Below are 19,364 nucleotides of genomic sequence, written 5' to 3' on the forward strand. Positions count from 1 at the left end.
CCCTAGGGAATCTCTCAGGACCTGTGATTTATTCTTAGATCCTCTGGAAACTTTTTAAAATGATCCTTATTATTGGCTGGTAGGATTGACTGTTATTATTGTTTAAAAATACTTTGGGGTAGATTATTTGGGGTGTATTATTATTTAGTCTTTGCAGGTCTTCTGTCCTTCATCCTCCATGGAAAGATTATGCTTCCCTGCCTCACTCTCATTGACATTCAGCTTGGCCATGGGACTTGTGGTCCCATGCCTTTAGGAAGACATACTTCCCCTTCTCACTGGCATCTCACAGACGTCAGGTTTTGCTATATGGCTTGCTTCAGCCAGTGGAATGTAAGCAAAAGTGAAATGACAGCTTTAAAAGCAACTGAAGAGCACGGTTCACCATTTTCCCTTTGCCATGAGACCAGCATGGCCCAGAGAGTGGCTGCTTCTTCAGTCAGGGTCCTGCAGTGAAGATGCAATTGATCAGATCTGAATCACACCTGTGATGGACATGTAGTATGAATGAGAAAGAAACACTTGTAGTTTAAAGCCTCTAGGTTTGGGAGTTTGGGATACTCTACCCATACTAGCCCAATCTGACTAATACAGCTATTAAACAGTAGCCTAAGCTTCAATGTAACAAAATGAATTTCTGTAAAGGCATTGAGTCACACACTGAAGTGGAAATGGGCAGGAGAGAGTTGACAGCATATCTTTTAGGACTTCCAGTTTCACTGTTCATGTTCTATGACGTTGGAAGCCCAACCCAGAAGGCTGGCTGAGTTCCACACCTTATGAGAATTAACTTGATATATGGTCTACATTTTGAAATTTTTTGTAAATCATATCTCAACTTTCATATCCTGTAGATTTTTCCTCTGTCAACTCAACTTCTACTGTGTTGACAGTACACTAAAATAGAAAAAATGATAAAAACTAATTTAATTCTAGTAGAAAAGTGGCATATCACTATATTTATAGCACAACACTAATTGACAGGCTGTAACATTAGTTCAATAATTTCAAATGGTATGTGACAAGAATAATAGTATGTCGAAGGCTTTTATTATTGTTATCATTCTTTTAGCACCTATCCTGACATCCTCCGTGTATTTGATTATCAGACTCCTCAACAACAGCCCTATAGCTTTTACTAAATCTACAGCCCCGTGACTGCAAATAGGTGATTACTGCTAGGGTGTTGACTGGATGAAGCTGGGAATATAAGACATGTCTACCAATCGGAAAATGGCTAAATTGTGGTGCATTATCACAATGGAATGTTATACATACACTAACATATTTATGAAAATTATTAATGACCTGGGGAAAATTCTGATACCAGGTAACTAAATATATGGCATAACCTCCACTGTCTAAGAGAAACCTTTTATAGAACTTAAGTCTGGAAAGAAAGATCAACAATACTAACAATGGTCTTTCTGAGGGATAGGATTATGGGTGATTATTTTCTTCTATTTTCCCCTAATTTTCAGCAGTGAATACATTTTCCTTTACATATAAAAAGTAGAGGTTGTTAAAATAAAGAATATTACTGTCCAGAATTTTCAGTAGTGATATCTTCACAGTGCTGATAGTGAAGTTGGCATTGACTTTCAAAATATGGAATTTAAAGAAAATATATTTGCTGTGACTTAATTATGTAAAACTCAACAGATTTCTTGACTACCTGATGGTAATGAGCTGACTTACATGATAAGTGGTAGCTTGAAGGTACACTTTCCACTTGGACTTCACTTGACTTAAACATCAGCATTTGTCATGAAACGGCTTAAATATTTGATACTGTGCAGAAAACAAGTCACCAAAAGCCACTCTTTCCCAAATCATGAGATATATTTGTCTTGACATCATTGAAATTATTATAAATTAATTTATCATAAGAGATTGACTCAATTTTAAAAAACAAGACAAAAACACGTGCTTCTTAACTCATCTAAAACTCAGAAAAGACTTTACTTGGGGTCTAATCTAGAATGTCAGGGAAGAAAACCTTTCTTCATTTTAAATGAATGGGAACTCCCGTGACCAAAATCTCTCCTTCTTCGGATAATAACAACATGAAAATTTGTAACCTATAATCAGAACATTTACAAGCTTCTAGAGAACTCATGGGCAAGGTGGACAGATTTTCAAAAAAGTACCAAAGCTCCTACAAACTAAAGTTCATAAGATTTATACATTTGGCCAAAGTAAGTATTTGTTTCTATACTAGCTGAAACTTCCTAATTGGATTCTGATTAAATTCAATATTATATTGCTATCTTGCTTCAGAGCTTACAAGATCAGAGATCACTTTCTTGAAGTCCACAGACAGGAAAAGAAAACCCTTCTAAATCTGAAGAATGTGCATTATTAGTAAACAGTGTATTCTAATGTTGTATGTATGTGATTTGTGGCATATCATACACAAACATGAGTGGGTGACATATATCTGTGGTATGTGACACACAGAAAAGCCAAAAAATAACATTTAGTCACCTAGGGAGGAATTAATTCCCTTTTAGTCTTCCCATTAGTTTCAAGAGAAAGCTGTATTTGGGGGCTACTAGCTCTTTCATATCCCTTCAGTGCTAACATCACAAACAAAGAGGAAGCAGGTTCAGTTTTCTGAATAGGCAAGACCACGTTGCTAATATTTAAAATGGAGAACAGCTTATTTTTTCATTATATTTACTATTACTGGCATTGTTAATTATTTAATTATTACTTTGTTAACATCTACTTATGGCAATGATACTGGTTTTCATACTCAGGAAATGAGTTTCCATTTTCTTTAGGTTTATATAAGTAAAAATGGTAAGTTAGTTTTTAAGAAAAAATACTAGGTACACATTAGCAGAGAAGGCCCACAGAAATGTCAAAAATTGAGAAGGCAGATCACCATCTAAAATTTGGGAAACCTTGCACTGATATGTATCCTGACTCTTAACTTAGAGTGGATGATTATATAATGAAATCGTACCTTTGAAAACTTGGAAACTTCTACATTAGGTGATTGAGGCAGGAATATTCATTTAATCAAAAACCTCTGAAATATTGACTCACATTCTTTCAGGGCTTGTTTTATTCATATTTCCTTTTCATTTCCTGAGGACACACTTAATTGTTTTCCTTAAATTCAGACAATTAATTTTGGCTCAACCTACATGGATGAACATTCCCTTTGGAAATGCAAACACTCAAGTGAAAAACTGATTTCACCATTTAATATCACTATTTTCTCAAGTAGATACTCATGTATAATCATTGGTGAAGGCATTAAAAAATAGGATTCTCTTGTTCTAGGGGAGAATCTGGGCATGTGACGCAGGCCAGGCCAATCAAGGGTTTCCACCTACTTGCCACAAAAACTGGCTCTAGAAGAGCCAAGACCCCTCCTTGGCTCTGAGTGGAGGCATCAGGAAGGAGCTGGCCCTTTTCCCAGCATGCTCAGTTGACAGGAATAGGCTTTGAGGTGCTTAATGGCAATACTGTTACTCTGAAGAGGGGACCTGGTGAGAATGATGCCACCATGGAACAGAGCCAAGAGATGAAGAGAGTCTCGATTGTTTAATGAATACTTACAGGGCACCAACTGTGAGTACTGAGACACTGAAGATAGAGCTCTGGGGATAGAGTAATGAGGAAAACAGGCAAAATCTCTGCCCTGAAGGAGTTTGGCCTTCAGTCAAAGCAGGCTGGTGAGACAACAATAAAATAATTACGAACATGCTATAGCATGGGTGGTGGCTCTAAGTGTGATGCCCAAGAATAAAGCAGCAAAGGAGACAGGGAGTGTCGGGAAATGAGGGGCTGTACTTTTACATACGGCGGTCAGGTGGCACTGAGGTTACATGTGCGCATGGGGGAGAGTCCCACTTGGGCATCTGGAGGAACAGCCTTCGGGGGAGAGGGGGCAGCAAATGCGGAGCCCCTGAAAGGAAGGTGGAAGGAGCGGGTAGAAAATAGTAAGAAATGAGTCTAAGTAGGATTTCAGGATGGATTGTAAAGGCCTTGTTGGGCATTTTAAGGATTTAGCGTTTATCCGGAGTGGGATGGGAAGTGATTGGAAGGTTCTGAGCAGAGAAGCAACATCATCACTACCACTCTGGCCTAAGGGAGACACAGGCAGAGGGGCTGAATGATAAAGGGCCACTGCCCTGATCCATGTGAGGGTTGTGCCAACTTGTACCAGGGCGACTGCCGTGAATGCCTTAAGAAGTGGCAGATTCTTGTAGAAGGCAGATTCTGGACCAGGTGTAGGGTATAAGAGAAACAGAAGAGTTGAGGGTGACCCCAAAATTTCTGTGGATGAGCAACTGCAACAACGGGATTGAATTTACCAAGATGGGGAATATTGATATTGTAGAAGGGCCAGGTTTTAAATGGGGTGGATGATTTAAAGAACTTAGTTTTAGAAATAATCAATTTGAGATGTTCGGTGATTATTGAGGATGTTGAGTGCTAAATTTATCCATACTGAAAGCCACAATTACCACTTGACTTTTCAGTCATACAAAGCAGAATATTTGCCCTCCACATTCTTTCCTGCAATCGCCGAACATATCTGCAATTTTTCCTCATCAGTGCCTTTAGATAAAAGATGTTCTTAAGAGTTAGCTCTCTTTGGGTTGCAAGTAACAAAAATCCATCTTTGATTACTTAAAGAGGCTAATTAGTGTTTAACTTAGAAATGCTTTAAAAAAACACAAGTATTTGGATATCAAAAATTAAGTGTTTAATGGAAGCTACAGTACTTAACCTGAGAATCCTTGTATTATTTACATTAATCAAAAATATCACCCAAGATCTGTATGGATGTAAAGCCTCGCATACAGAATTCCATGATTACAAGTACATGAAACTTGCATATTTTAAGTAAGATGGTGAAGGACTCCAGTAAGTGTTCTGAATTCACCATGTTCAGTCAAGAGGAAGTACACGGGATTAATAATAGTACTTCAGGCTGGCCTGCTACTTTAGATTTCATTCATCTAACTAGCTACCCATTAAACATTTAATAAGTGGCTCCCAGTGCCAGGCTGGGTACTGGGGCTGGGTGAACAGACACAGAAGGACTCTTTCCCCATAAAGTTTACAATCCAGAGGGGAAGACAGATAGCAAGCAAAGACTCAAAGATGTTATCTTCGTTCTTTATGCCTGAAGCATGACAATAATTCTCTTCATAGTGATAATCACAAAAGCCTTATTAAAATTCGTAACTAGGATTTGAAGCTGACACCATGTCAAACGTTAGTATGACTATTAAGAGCTGCCAGTAAAACAATATTAGCAATAGTTTTAAAAGATTGTCTTACTTGTATTTTGGTACATTAGAAAAATTATGAATGTAAAATTTAAAACTTAACAATGGTCTTTATACACAATCTTGGAATAATTAGGGATTTTAATTATCTCTATGAATTTCCCACTCAAAGTAGGAAACCTTTCTTTAATAACACCTACAGCCCCACATGCAGACTCCAGTTAAATTGGGGCGATAGGAATGTATCATTTGCAGGGGGGATTTTGTTCAATTACTGGAATTCCCATGAGACTCCAGGTCCATGAGCACAGAAGTCCTGTCTATCTTTGATCACCTTACCTGCTTCCTAAACACAGAGTAAAATCCCAATAAATACTGGTGTTATATATAACACGAACATTCTAATTATATGGTTGAAAGAGAGGCTAGCATAGTGCTTAAGACTATGTCTGGATTTGTACGGCTCTCTTGCTACTTACTCTGTGATCTCAGCAAAGTTATATAACCTCTATGTGCTTCCGCATCCTCGTCTCTAAAGTGAGACTACTAATAGTTTCCAAGTCACGGTGTTGATGTGAGAATTAAGAATCAATACATGAAACATACTTAGAACAGAGACTGGAAATTGCTCTGTAAGTGTTAGTCATTAAAATCATAATCACCATCGTTACTGTAACCCACAAATTCCTACTTTAGATGGGTATTTATATGCTATCTTTAAATTTTAAAGGGTTTTGCTTTTTTTAAATTCTATTTCACTCAGTGTACATTACCATGAAATTCCTATCGATTTATAATCAGTCTCTTCCTTCTGTCTAACCCATTCACTAAGCTCTTCACTGATTCCATGATGATGTCACACAGTCTTTTACAATCCTAATTTCTTAGCGAGTAATCACATCAATTATTAAGTCAGAGGAAATAGCCAGATAAACTTGTTTGCATGCATCAGTGCAATCAGAATTTTTGATTGATGCTGTGCTTTGAACATATAATAATGATGTATATTTAAATCTTACTAATTCAGAAGCACTACTGGGAATACCAAACATATTGAGCGAAAAGTTCTAAATGCAGAATATTTTCAGTTTATTGCCAAACCTACACGCTCCTTGGTCTAACCCCAACCGTGTGTTATAAATAAGAGATGGTGTCAGGCTTCTCCTAATAATTAGTGAAGGATAATTAATTACCACATTAGTTGGTTGCTTGTAAATATATGCTACTTAAAGGGATTAAAATGTTTGGTTGCTAAACTTTCTCTCCAAACTCTCTTTTCAATAGATGATACAAAGGTAAAAATATGAACTTTCCTGATCAAATTAACACTGGTTAATGAAAATCCATAGTAGAATTGTGTTTTATATATATTTTAACTTACCCATAAATAACACTAGCAATAAAATTAGATTTTATACTATTGTTGTTCTTAGCAATTTTAGCCAGCCAACGTATGTTCTCACGAAAGTTTGGGAATTATATATGGAAATAGAAATGCATTAATGAAATTGGCAGTCAAGCAAAATAACTGTCTCATTCCCATATAGGGCCAGTTAAAAAAAAATTTTTACAGGGTTAATTAATTTTGAAAATAAATTAAGAAGAAAAATTGTTTTACTGCACCATTATTTTAAAATTAAAGTTAATCCTGTCATGCCCACATTCCTCATCTTTCAAAAAGAAGTAAAAATGACACCTACCTCATGTGGTAGGTATGAAGTTTAGGTGTGGGAATACATGTAAAGCATGTGAACATAAAATGTTCTCAATTGCTATTAGCTATGACGATAATGACAAGAGTAATTCAAATGGTTGCATTGTGAGAAAGTAGCAATACAATACAATAACTAAATATACACTGGTGCTATCAGTTTCATGGAAATATATGTGAAAGACTACAAAATTACAAATCACTGATTTTTCTGTAGCCTAATTTAAAGCCAGGTTAATGTATAGCTCATAATTGGTGCTTGTGAATGTACCTGTGAATACACAGCTAACAAAGACTCAGCTTTGAAGGCAACACTGACTGACATCTCCGGTCAGATTTTTAAAAATATCAATACATTCATGTGAACCAACATCTTTACTGTGCATTGCCCTCTTTTGAATAAGTAGGAAAGAAAAGAAGAAAAACATCACTCTTGATTCTTTGGCCTGAACTTTAAGTTATTCATGCTTATCAAAAATCCTCAAGCTTTGGAGAACTAAAAATACATGAAATAAACCAATTAGCTTGATCACATTTTAAAAGAAAAGTGGATGGACTTGACTAAACATCCCACTCTAAAATTTTTCAAAAGGTGCACATTCATTTTCACATGGGGTTTCTAACTGAAGATTTAGGGGTATCAGGAAGACATGTATGTGTGCCTCTGAGTTTACAAGGGATTGGAGTTGGGTTTACATCATTCATTGGGCTTACTGACTTGTGTTGTCCATCTAAAATGATAAAGAAGGCTACCATTTTAAATGTAAAGTATTTTTTTGACGTTAAAAAAATCAGAAGATACATACGAGTTTTCTTGGTGGTTGCATTAACCGTGGCACTAAAGGGACCGGTACCAGCGCTGTTGAAAGCCCGGACAGCCGTGTAATATTCCAAGTTGCTCTTCAAGCCACGGAGTCTGGCCGATGTCACATTTCCTGCCACTTTCAGTTTGCTTGATGATTCCTCTTCTCCATTATTCCAATACCGCACCTGGTGGACAGAAAACATAAAAGATGAGAAAGATTGACAAAACAGCATCCTTTAAATTAAGTGATTTTTGTTAAAATGGGCACTGTAATTTATTTACTTTATCATTTGTTCCACAAGTAGTTTTTAAGGACCTACTATGTGCTAGGTGCTGCATTAGGCTCTGTGCCACAGATGTGAAAGAAAAGGGACTCCCAGGGGAGACAGGTAATAAGTACACAAATAAACCAGATAAGTTCAAAGACAGTAAGTGCTACATGCTACTAGCCCATAGCCTTATAAATGGGAAAATGAAGGAAAAAAATCTACATTTCTAACAGAGTGAGCTGCCCCTCCTTCTCAGACCCTAATCAACCTGGCTCAGGCTCAACGCTGGAAGGCTGGCAGCTATGCTTAAACTCTGATGGATGGTGAAGAGGCCTTCTGTGAAGAAAGTGACCTGTCAGAGCAAAGACCACTGAAAAGCCAGCTGGCCACTGACTTGTCCTACAGTGATAGCCAAGTGTCACCAAGACCCCTGAGTATGCAGAGCTGCTGCAGAGAAGAGGAAGGCAGGTAACATAGGTTAATATATGGATATATTGAAATGTTTTACTTGTATTTCATTATTGTGAACTGTGCAAAATGATCTGAGACTGCTTATAAAGATATATACATTTACAGTATAAAAATACAAAAATGTTTTCAGAGTATTTGATAAAATAAAGAAATAAAAGTAGAAAAATACAATAATTAGACACGTTCCCCAGTGAACTCCAATTTATGCTATAAAGTCCTGCTATGCTTTGCTAGACAGTTTGGATCCTTCATAAAATAAAAACAGCAACAAAACCACCAAACAAATGGCTCATGAAAAGTGCAACTATTCCTTGTGCTGAGACCAGATATCACCATCTGACCGTCTAAAGCAGGGGCTGGACACTTAACACAAATACATAAAGCAGACTGAGTACATACTTTTTTACTTTCCTAAAGAAACAGGCACTTGGGGCTCCCCTGATGGCGCAGTGGTTAAGAATCCGCCTGCCAATGCAGGGGACGCGGGTTCGAGCCCTGGTCCGGGAAGATCCCACATGCCGCAGAGCAACTAAGCCCATGCGCCACAACTACTGAGCCCGCGTGCCACAACTACTGAAGCCCACATGCCACAACTACTGAAGCCCGGGAGCCTAGAGCCCATGCTCCGCAGCAAGAGAAGCCAACGCAATGAGAAGCCTGCGCACCGCAACGAAGAGTAGCCTCCGCTTACCGCAGGTAGAGATAGCCTGCGCACAGCAACAAAGACCCAACACAGCCAAAAATAAATAAATTAAATAAATTTATTTTTTAAAAAAAGAAAGAAATAGGCACTTTCCTGTTTTTCTTGCAGTCTTTGCCCTTTTGGTTTGACTTTCATTTTTCTACTTCGATAGCAAAATATGAAAACAGGAAACCATTTCTATAATTTCTGTAAGTAAACGGCTCCTTGGGCAAAATGAAAACGGCAATCGATGCTCAGCCATCAGAGTCATGAAGGCAGTAGAGACGTGTGGGAACTGCGGCGAAGGAGACAGGCACGTTCCATCTTCGTAATGGAGCCTCTACGCAGCTCTGGTCGACGGGGGAAAGATGGACCCAGTGTTTCCAGGTCTTTTTTAAAAGAAAGCAAAAATCCTGATTTTAATGTGAAATGTCCCAAATTTAGAGTTGGCCCCATTTGTCTGTGGGCTAAACAAAACGTGTTTATGGGTTGCCTAGGGTAAACCCATTTCAGGCCTCTGAGAAAAAAACACCTGAAGTTACTTTAAAAAAAATGAGCAACTATAAAATTATTTCTTTAAAAAAGATTAGCAGCAAAATATAAAATCTCAGGTTTTTCAATAATAATCCCAAATTAGCATATTAATATCACGCCAGATCAATATTTTCCCTATATATGTGCATGTATATATGTGTGTATATATTATGCATGTATATTTATATTGCTATCAAGGCCCCCTTAAATTCATGCAAAATGCTGGGCTCATGTATGTGTATATGTGCGTTTTCCCTGGAAAGAAGTTATTAGTTTTCAGAAAAACCGTGAAAGGAGGACGTAAACCCAAATAATTAGGACTAAATTGAATATGCACCTCCTACAACTTTAAAGCATCAAATATAAATTAGCAAAAAAATCCACATATATGACAGATACCATTTACCATTATCAAAGAACACCACATAGATTTTATTCATTAATTAAAGATAACATGCCAAACTGTCTTTTATAAAGCCACACCCAGCAAATTGTTAATGGATACCGAAAACTCACATACATTCTAAATTCACCAACTGTAAACAACGGAGGTATTGCTGAGGTTTAGATGACTCCACAATGATAAGACGCTCCCTGCTCTTTAAAGCATTGTCTAGTTATTAAACTAAGAATGACACATAATCGATAATTAAAATAAAACACTGTAGTCAGCCTGAAAACTTGTGGCCTAGGATATAGCATAGACTGGGAAAAAGATCACATAATTATGAGCTTTAATAATTGTCACTCAACACATGGAATGGCAGAGGCAGGGAGAAGTCAAGTAACTCAATCAAGATCATCCTGTGATACACATTGGTCTCTTGTTAGGTTTCCATCCGTGCGCCATTCTTTCTGTATTCAAATTACTTCAATATAAGTTGCCTAAGAAATCATTCCTTAGGAGACTGATTTAAAGAAGAAATAAAAATAATTTTCAATTGGCATATGGATTATCTTTTATAAATCAGTTCATAGAAGGTGCTTGAAAGCTCTTGATAGCAGTTTGTTTCTGAAGTTCTTTAACCAATCTCCATGTATCAGAATGAGAGATTTATTTTTAGATCTCAGTGCTGACAGGTATTAGAAATATTTAAACATAGAGAAAATTAGTGCCAAAATTGAGCATGATATTAGTTCAAATTTATTATATAATCTTCTTAAATAGCTTTACTTTAAAAGTTGAATAAATATGCATATAACTAAAGCATAAAGAAATAAAGCAGTGACATACATATTTCCAAGTAATAATCAGTTATGTTCTATAAAAATTTTGTTCAAAAATATTTATATGAGGATAGTTTGCTTTTTTTTTTTTTTAATGGAGGAAAAATCCAAGAAGTAAAGACGCCATTTTTCCTCTCAGTTGTGTTCTGGGTTTAAATGGTAAAAGTTCTACACTTGAGAGGACAGAATATAACTCCACACTAATTTGGATTTTATAGGCACAACCACAATACAGGGATGAAGAAAGGAAACATGTCCAGGCTGAAGGAACAAACTCTGAAAATATAATTGTGCAGAAAAGAGTTAATATAACATTGACAGAACATGAGGGCAGCATCTACAAAAGATGAGCAGAGACAGAAATATTACAAAGCACATGAAGAACCCTGCTAACAAGAAAGAAAGTCAGCAGACTGGACCACAGGGGACTGGCTATTATATGCTTAGGTGAAATGGATCTTAAAATAAGTATATTTAAAATGTTCAAATTTACCAAAGAAGGGACTAAATTTGTAATGCAAGAATAGGAGACAAAGAAAAAAGATGGGGCGAATCTAAAAAATATCAAATAGAATTCTGACACCTGAAAAATACAATAGTAAAAAAGAAATCAGTGCTAGGATTGAGCTGAAGACTGGAAGGTAGAAGACAGAATGAATAAATCCAGAACATGGAGAAGGAAAGAAAAATTATGAAAGCCAAGTTAAGAAACACTGAGGATGAATGAAATTTTCCAACCAGAGTTCCAGAAGGAGAGGTTAAGGAAAAGGCAACAATAAAAGAGAAAATGTCTCAGAATTTTCCAGAACCGAAGAAACGCAGATATTTTCATGTTGTAGATTCACTCTGAGTTCAGAGGGAGGAAAAATAAAAGGTAAATCCACTCCAAAGGAGAAGGTGATTAAGACTGAATTGTGGCTCTCAACATTTTTTCATCACCCGGCCTGAGAGACACAGGCCACTCTCTCCATCAGTAGCGGGTCACCCTGCCTTGGTTTGCTAGTGCAAGTGTGCGCCAGTGCCAGCAACTGCATTCCCTGGCACAGGAGACAGCAGGAGGGGCGAATGCTAAGGTGGAATCATGTTCTGGAGGCAGGTTTGTCTTGGTCATCACCATAGCTCTGCCGCTTGGGTCAGAGCTTGTACACACTAAGTACCCAATATTGGTGAATTCTTGAATGACTTAAACACAGGCAGTTTAAAAATGCCTCCCTCCTTCCCACCACAGAGACACATACGAAATATGTATTTGGTCTCTGCACACAGCTCCCCCCAAACCCGTGGAATCTCAGAAGTGGTGTCTATTGCATGCTAATGAGACATCTGGTGGCTTTGGGCTCCTGGGTACCTTCAGGATGGAGACTGGCTGCCAGGGTAACCAACCTTGTGATTAGAGGGTTGGAACTTTCAGGCCCACCTCCTTTACACAAGGCTAGAGGTTGATTTAATTTGGTTAACTAACGGTCAATGATTTAATCAATCGTTCCTATGCAGTGAAGCCTCCATAAAAAAAAACCTAACTGAAGAGGTTTGAAGGGCTTCCAAGTCAGTGAACACATTGAGGTGCTGGGAGAGTGGAGGGCACGGAGAGGGCATGGAAGGTCTGTGCCGCTTCCCACATACCTTGGCCTACACACCTCTTCCATTTAGCTGTTGCTGAGTTGTATCCTTTACAATAAATGGATAACGGTAAGTAAAGTGCTCTCCTGAGTTTTGTGAGCCATTCTAGCAAGTTATCAAACCCAAGGAGGGGGTTGTGGGAACCCCTCCGTTGATCAGAGGAGGGCTGGACTTGTGACTGGCATCTGATGTTTGTGTGTGTGTGGCGGCGGGGCAGGGCAGTCTTGTGGGACTGAACCCTCAACTTGTAGGATCTGAAGCTAACTCTAGGTACAGAAGGTCAAAATTGAATTGAATTTTAGGACACCCAGCTGGTGTCAGAGAACTGGTTGGTGTAGAGAAAAAAAACCCACATTTTTGATGTCAGAACTGTTTTGTGGATAGAGCAGAGAGGAAGATTTTTTTTTCCTTAATTCACCAAGCTAGTTACTCAAGTCCTAATATTCTATGTGTCTATAAAACATTGGGACTCCAGTTTCTTGATGAGATAATAATTTTTTCTTCAGAACCATAATACCCTTTCACAAGCTAACATATTTTTATCTCGGTAAGTAAACAGAAACAAACTTGAGGAATGTCAGGATTTAAAATGCTATCTCTATTTCTGCAAGTAATTTGGTTATTCCAAAAACTAATGTCCCTGCGGTGAGGAGTCCTTCACATCACGGCATCAGAGATTTCACTTCACCTTAAAATGAAATGCAGTTTATAAAAATAATATATTGAAAAATGGCACCTTTTTTAGCCATTAAAGACAGGTATTTAGTCAGAATAGACTGAAATAATTTTGTGTATACTTACAGATTTTCAGGAAGACAAATATTTCATCTTAGCTGCTAGACGAAACACATTTCAATAAATATCAGGCAGGCAAATGCGTTCGACAAGTTTTAGAAGACAAATCCAGATCTACCTCCTACTCTTCTTTACTGGGCTCTCAGTCCCTGGAGGGCTGACCTATGTGAATTACATACCAAGCTCGCTGACCCTCTGGCTTCTCACTGGATGGAGAGGAAATGGAGCAGGACCCTCTAGGGCCCTCCCAGTACAAATCCTTTCTGTATACCCTGTTTCTTGTTTGCAGAACAAGATCATTTAGCCTCCGTGACCTACCCTGAGTTCCAAAGGGCAGATTCAAATAACTGCTTATCAGGGAAGGGAGGGAATACAAAAACAAAGGAGAAGCAGGCAAGAAATAATAGTGCATGGGGTAGGAGTGGAGGCGCAGGGTCCTGCCTCCACCTCAAGGAATATACATAGCAATACCTTTGAGTTCTTCTGCAGAAACTAAGGCCCCTGGCCAGGCGGAGGATGGTAACTTCAGCCTGAGCACAAGATTCCTGTAGCACAGCCCTGTTTACCTCACCACCAACCAATCAGAAGAAAGTCTGCACACAGTGGAAGATAAATGAAGACCCTGAACTCCTCCCCAAATGATTCTCCCTTTAAAAACTTTCATGGTCGAGCAGAATCTTCAGAGTTGGTTTTTGGACACAAGTTCGCCATCTTCCCAGTTTGCTGGCCTCCTGAATAAAGCGACTTTTCCGTTCCTACCAGCACTTGTCTCTTGAGTACTGGCTTTTGAGAGGAGAGCAGCGAACCTGAATTCAGAAACAGAGAAGCCAGGAGACGGGCCGGTGGGAGGAGAGAGAGGCTGGGATATTTACTCCCCTGGATCCCTCAATGCTGAGGCGCAGTCTGGTAGGGACTATATCTGCCTAATAACAAACCCAGCTTTGTTTGCGTGGCTCTCACACACATACGTACTGCTCCCTCCAGCATAACAAATCCTTCCACCATCTCCAGAAAGTCTGCATTTTATTTACTCAATTCATTTTTGCTGCTTTCCTGTTTATTTAAATGGGCCTGAATTGTCTCTATCCAATTTTCCTACGTACATGTGACTCGTTCTAGAGTGAAGTTAATTCTCTGCTTGATAGTAAGGGATTAGACTCTCTCCATATGTCTTTGTTTCTTCCGGTAGGATTTTCGTATTCTCAAAAAAGTATTCAAATATTTGACGTCTTTTTCCATTCTAATTAAAATGTTAGGAGCTAAACACATTCCGTACAGCTGTTTAGAACAGGAGGTAGGACAGAGGTATGAGTGAAGTTTTAGTTTGGCCTTCTGTACACATTTTTAGTTACGTTCCCCTGCTACACATTAAAAAAAATAAATCTACTATGTTCCCCTCCCCCCCACCCAAGTTCTATTTCGCTGCCAAACATTTAAAAAAAATCTACAACTCCCCCTCGCCTCCCCTCCCGGGGAAACACTGACTGAAACGGCCCGCCCCGGTCAGGCACCACAGTAACCACTTGCATGAGTTATCTTCAGCAGGAGGTCCTGGTAAGGAATGCGAAACTAACAAGCTACCACCAACTGGAAGAATTCGGGAAAGGTCACAAGGAAAGAGGAGACGCCAGCCCAGATGTCCTGCCAACTTCCCAGAATCCTTCTCGCTGGAATCCATCTTGGCCGAGCGATGCACGCGCCATCAGGAAGGACCCTGAGTCAAAGTGACTGGCCAGAGACAACCCCAAAACTAACCCCATTCCCATAAAACCCGAGACTGCGAGCCACGTGGGCAGAGCAGTTCGCCTGGCTTCCCTTACCCTGCTGCTCTCCACCCAGGAGCCCCTTCCCAATAAAGTCATTTGCTTTGTCAGCACGTGTGTTTCTCTGGACACTTCATTTCTGAGTGTTAGACAACAGCCCACTCTCGGGCCCTGGAAGGGGTCCCCCCTCCTGCAACTGTTCCACAAATATGCTTACCTGTAGTATTTCACAAGTATAGATTTTTGTTTCCACCACTTATCAAGGTCATTCTCCCAAGTTTTATTTTCTCAAGACACAAAATGACTTTAAAGAAATGGACTGTATATACCAAGCTAGAACTTTGGAGCTTTTGTTCCTCAGGCACCCACTACCCATGAACTTAAATCATCTGCATCCTCTTTATCTTGTCTGTACGTATCTCTTGTTCCTATGCAAAGGGCACAAGAAAAGATCTGAGCCTGAGTGTTGTGGCTTAGAAGGTGAAATAAATTGGAACCCAGGGAAATGAGCTCCTCGACGACTACTTGGTCAAATCAGAAAGAAAATTAGTCTAGATGCTAATGATGATGTGTGCTCAGCACGCCACGTGGCACATGAAGAGATGAGAGGGAAGCAGGTGCTATTAACAATTGTAAAGCCACACTGGGGAAATTGCAACCCAGAAAGTTAGCCACATGCCTGATAGTTAAATACTCTGCTAAGTCATTTATTCTTCCAGGTTACTGTTTAAATCATTATTGAGACTATGAAAATACATATTTTTATCTTGGCATAATTATATAAATTATTTCTTAAGTTGCCCCAATTAGTATACCTTTCCCTGAGTTTGTTTCTTTCTTTTCATACATACCAAGCACTTGGGGAACAAACTTTCACTAGTTGTTTCCTTTCAATTCTGTATTCAGGCTCCATTTGGATGTTAAATTTGCTACTCTTTACACAGATAGGCAAGATGTCATCATTAATTTCAAGCCAAGTCCCATATGCTCTTCGCCCCTCATCTTTTTGCCCCCCCACCTAACGGCAACACCAGTAGCAACACAAACAACAGCACTGGGTCCCATACTCAGATTGTGCTAAGTGTTTCTGTATTACTTCACTGGTTTTCAAATTTCCCCTTTCAATGAAATCTTATCCCAACGCCCAATATTCAAAACAGAAAAGGAGAAGCTCCCAAAGTCTCTTTGGGCCATTTTCACAATGGCTGCTTTATCTCACTTAAAGTTTCTCCAGTGATGCTGAGAGTTATTTACTGTTTTAACTGGGCCTTGGAGAGCATTCGTAATGTGCTCAAAGCCAGACAGCAGTAAGATAATGGAGCCAAAATTGCATTTATTCAATCAACATGAAATTTTTGCCTGCCTCCTGTGTGCCAGATACAACTCTTGGCACTTGGGATACATCAGTGAACAAACAGGCAGAATCCCCTGTCGCTGGTGGAGCTTATATTCTGTCCCAGTGGATCTGAAGGCAGGTTTGTCTAATTCAAAAATGGTGTGGACTTCATGAGATACTACAATGGCACTACTTGGATTCTTTGGTTTTCTCTCTTGTTCAATCAACCTCTCTTTCCTGACCTGAGCCACAGTGGTATAATTCTACTTTCTTAGAGAGTATGCATATCTGGATGACTCATGATCAGCTTAAACTGATATATTCTAAAATCAGCATCTACCTGCCCCCAAGCTGTCAAAACAATCGCCAGTGACTGGTAACATTCCTGTGGTGCTTGGAAGCCCACAAAGCCCATTTATATATAGTCTCTTGCTTATTTCTCTTAACTACTTCACAAGCTACAACCAGGTCAGAAATGATTATCCTATCATACGGTTTGTAAAGGACAAAGTTATGAATGGGGGATGTGTACTTCAGTCTGCTGCTGGAGGGATGCAAAATGTGCTCATTTATTTTCTTTAAGTAAATTTGATTTAACACTGAATTTCATATCCTGCTCAGCTAATGGAAAATTCGACTTCAATCACTCCTGGGGCTCCCTTCCCAAAGCCTGGCCAAGATAACTTACTGTTACATTGGTCTGATCCCTTTAGGCCCAGCAGTTCTGCCATGCTTGGGGAATAAGAAGTCCTTGCTGAGTGTGGGAAGCACAGCTGTTCCCTTCTGCGGTCTGGCCACCAACTTGGGCACTGCCAGGTAGAAAGCTCTGGGACCCACGAGATTTTGTAAGCCTCAGATCTTCGTTTCCTCCAAGGTCACCTGAAACTTCTCTTGTATTTTTTCCTCTGTGGCATGTTCTCTCGCTTCACCCTCTAGGATACATGAAATGATCTCCTTAAAGGCTTGAGCTTTGGAAACAAAGCGAGGAAGGAAGGGATCTCACAGGCAACCCCATCTTGATAGCCGTCAAAAACTCTCATGAGGCAAAAGAGCTTGGAGTCGAAGAACTGCTTGAGAATAGTTACTGGGGAGAAATCTATGAATTAATATCGGAAAAATTCTTCTGGGACATGGTTCACACTTATTCATTGCTTATTATTATGAGCCAGAAACTGTGAGAAGCACAGGTGCCTAATCTCATTCAATCCTCTCAAAATCCTAATTAGGTTAGGCTCATTGTTCCCATTCTGCAGGCAGGAAAATGAGGCTCACAGAATTTACGTAACTTTTCCAGCACAGTGAGTGGCAGAGCTGGGACCTGGCACAGGTTTGACCTCAGGATTATGCTCCTTTACATCTGTGTTCCTTCCATCCCACTTACCGTTCCTGTCAATGCCATTTCTCTAATCATTGGGGAGCTACTATTGGTTGCCCACTATCTTTCACTGCTTCTACTCACTGTCAGGGAATTAAAGGAATTTTCCATCCAAGTGTTCTTGGCTTCCTTTAAGATGCTGATCAAGTTGCTCTGCTGTATTTATGTGGTGTTTTGCTTCTTCAGTATCACTTCGGTTTCCTTAAGTCTGGACAGCTCTGTGATCAGGGTCTCTGTGTCAAGACCAGGGCTTCCTATACATACGTGTGCAGGAAGACGTTTCCCTATGGGTATTTACTAAAAATGCACCTTCACAACACCCACCCCTAGATGTTTGGGTTCAGTGGGCCCAGGGAGGATTCTGGGGGCTCATCTTCAGCAAAAATTTAGGTAATTGTGGTGAAGGTGGCCCATGGTGCATCCTTTGAGCATCACTGCTCTAGTCAATCCTTCCTCTACTTTATCTTTAATTTATCCAAGTCACTGCTTGTTTGGTTACAAGGACCAGGAACTCTCTCAAGTTCAAATGTAAAGGGGGCTGGCTGAAAAGGAGGACAAGGTGACATTATGAGAAAGAAAACAGCCAACTCAAGAACTGGAAAATTGTCAGAGAGCTCTTCTCTGTTGCTCTTCAAGCTCCATGGGTCCTTGTCTCCTCCATTCTTTAGGGCTGCATGAAAGTATGTCTGCTCTGTCTCATCTCTGTAAATCAGCTTTGTCCTATCTGCCCATGGCCTTCACTTGGGAAGTCTGAACTGGGTCCTAAATTTGACATATCACTGCATTATGCTCACTAAACACCATCTCTATGCTGCTTGCTTCAATACTTCAAACAAGAATCTGACTAGCTCAGCTTAACTGTCCATGGGTCAGCTGCCTTTGAGCAAGTGGGCACCCTCGTGCAGTCACTGAGGTTATGCTGGCAAGTGGCAGGGTACACGGTCCTGTACTGCAAACACGTGCATGTAAACCTGCCACTGAGTCAGGAATTAGAAGCATGAGGGAAGCTTGCTAAGCAGACGGCTGTGGGTCGGGGTGAAATCACAGCCGTGGCTACCACACTGTCATTGTCACAGAAACCTTCTTAAGACTTCGCTTTTTATCTGGTCAGCTCTCAGCTCAACTGCTCCCACTCTTCTCTAACTGCTCCCTCCTAAACGTGGGGCCCAGTCCAGAATGGTTCTTCTTAACATTCAGAGCCGTCTGTGAGCTGGCCCCACTGCACCCTGCTACCGTCACCTGCCCCACAGGAACCCCCTTCTGCAGATGGACCTCTACTCCTTCCACTCTTTCAATGTGCCATGCTCAGTCTGGAATGTTTCCACTTTCTCTACGTTTACTTATTTTTTCTTTAAAGTCCTGTTAAACCTTCCTACCCTTATGAAACCTTTCAAGGTCACTCATCCCTCAACCACTTTCTGTGTGGCCTATTCTCAACTTCATTACATTTGTTCTTGTGTTATGCCGTTTCAGACCTTTCATCGTATTTCACCAAAGACAATTATTTGAAGGCAAGAATTA

At 39.7% G+C, this 19,364-nt stretch overlaps 1 protein-coding gene across 1 annotated transcript in view; it reads right to left on the reverse strand.

The window, feature by feature from the left end:
* CNTN3 (contactin 3) overlaps positions 1-19,364 on the reverse strand; it is a 331,266-nt gene that overhangs the window by 10,860 nt on the left and 301,042 nt on the right. The window contains 1 exon segment of the mRNA XM_036867699.1: positions 7,773-7,956. Within this exon segment, the coding sequence (XP_036723594.1) occupies positions 7,773-7,956 (184 nt within the window).

The sequence above is a fragment of the Balaenoptera musculus genome, chromosome 11 (genome assembly GCF_009873245.2).
Source record: "Balaenoptera musculus isolate JJ_BM4_2016_0621 chromosome 11, mBalMus1.pri.v3, whole genome shotgun sequence".
Lineage (NCBI taxonomy): Eukaryota > Metazoa > Chordata > Mammalia > Artiodactyla > Balaenopteridae > Balaenoptera > Balaenoptera musculus.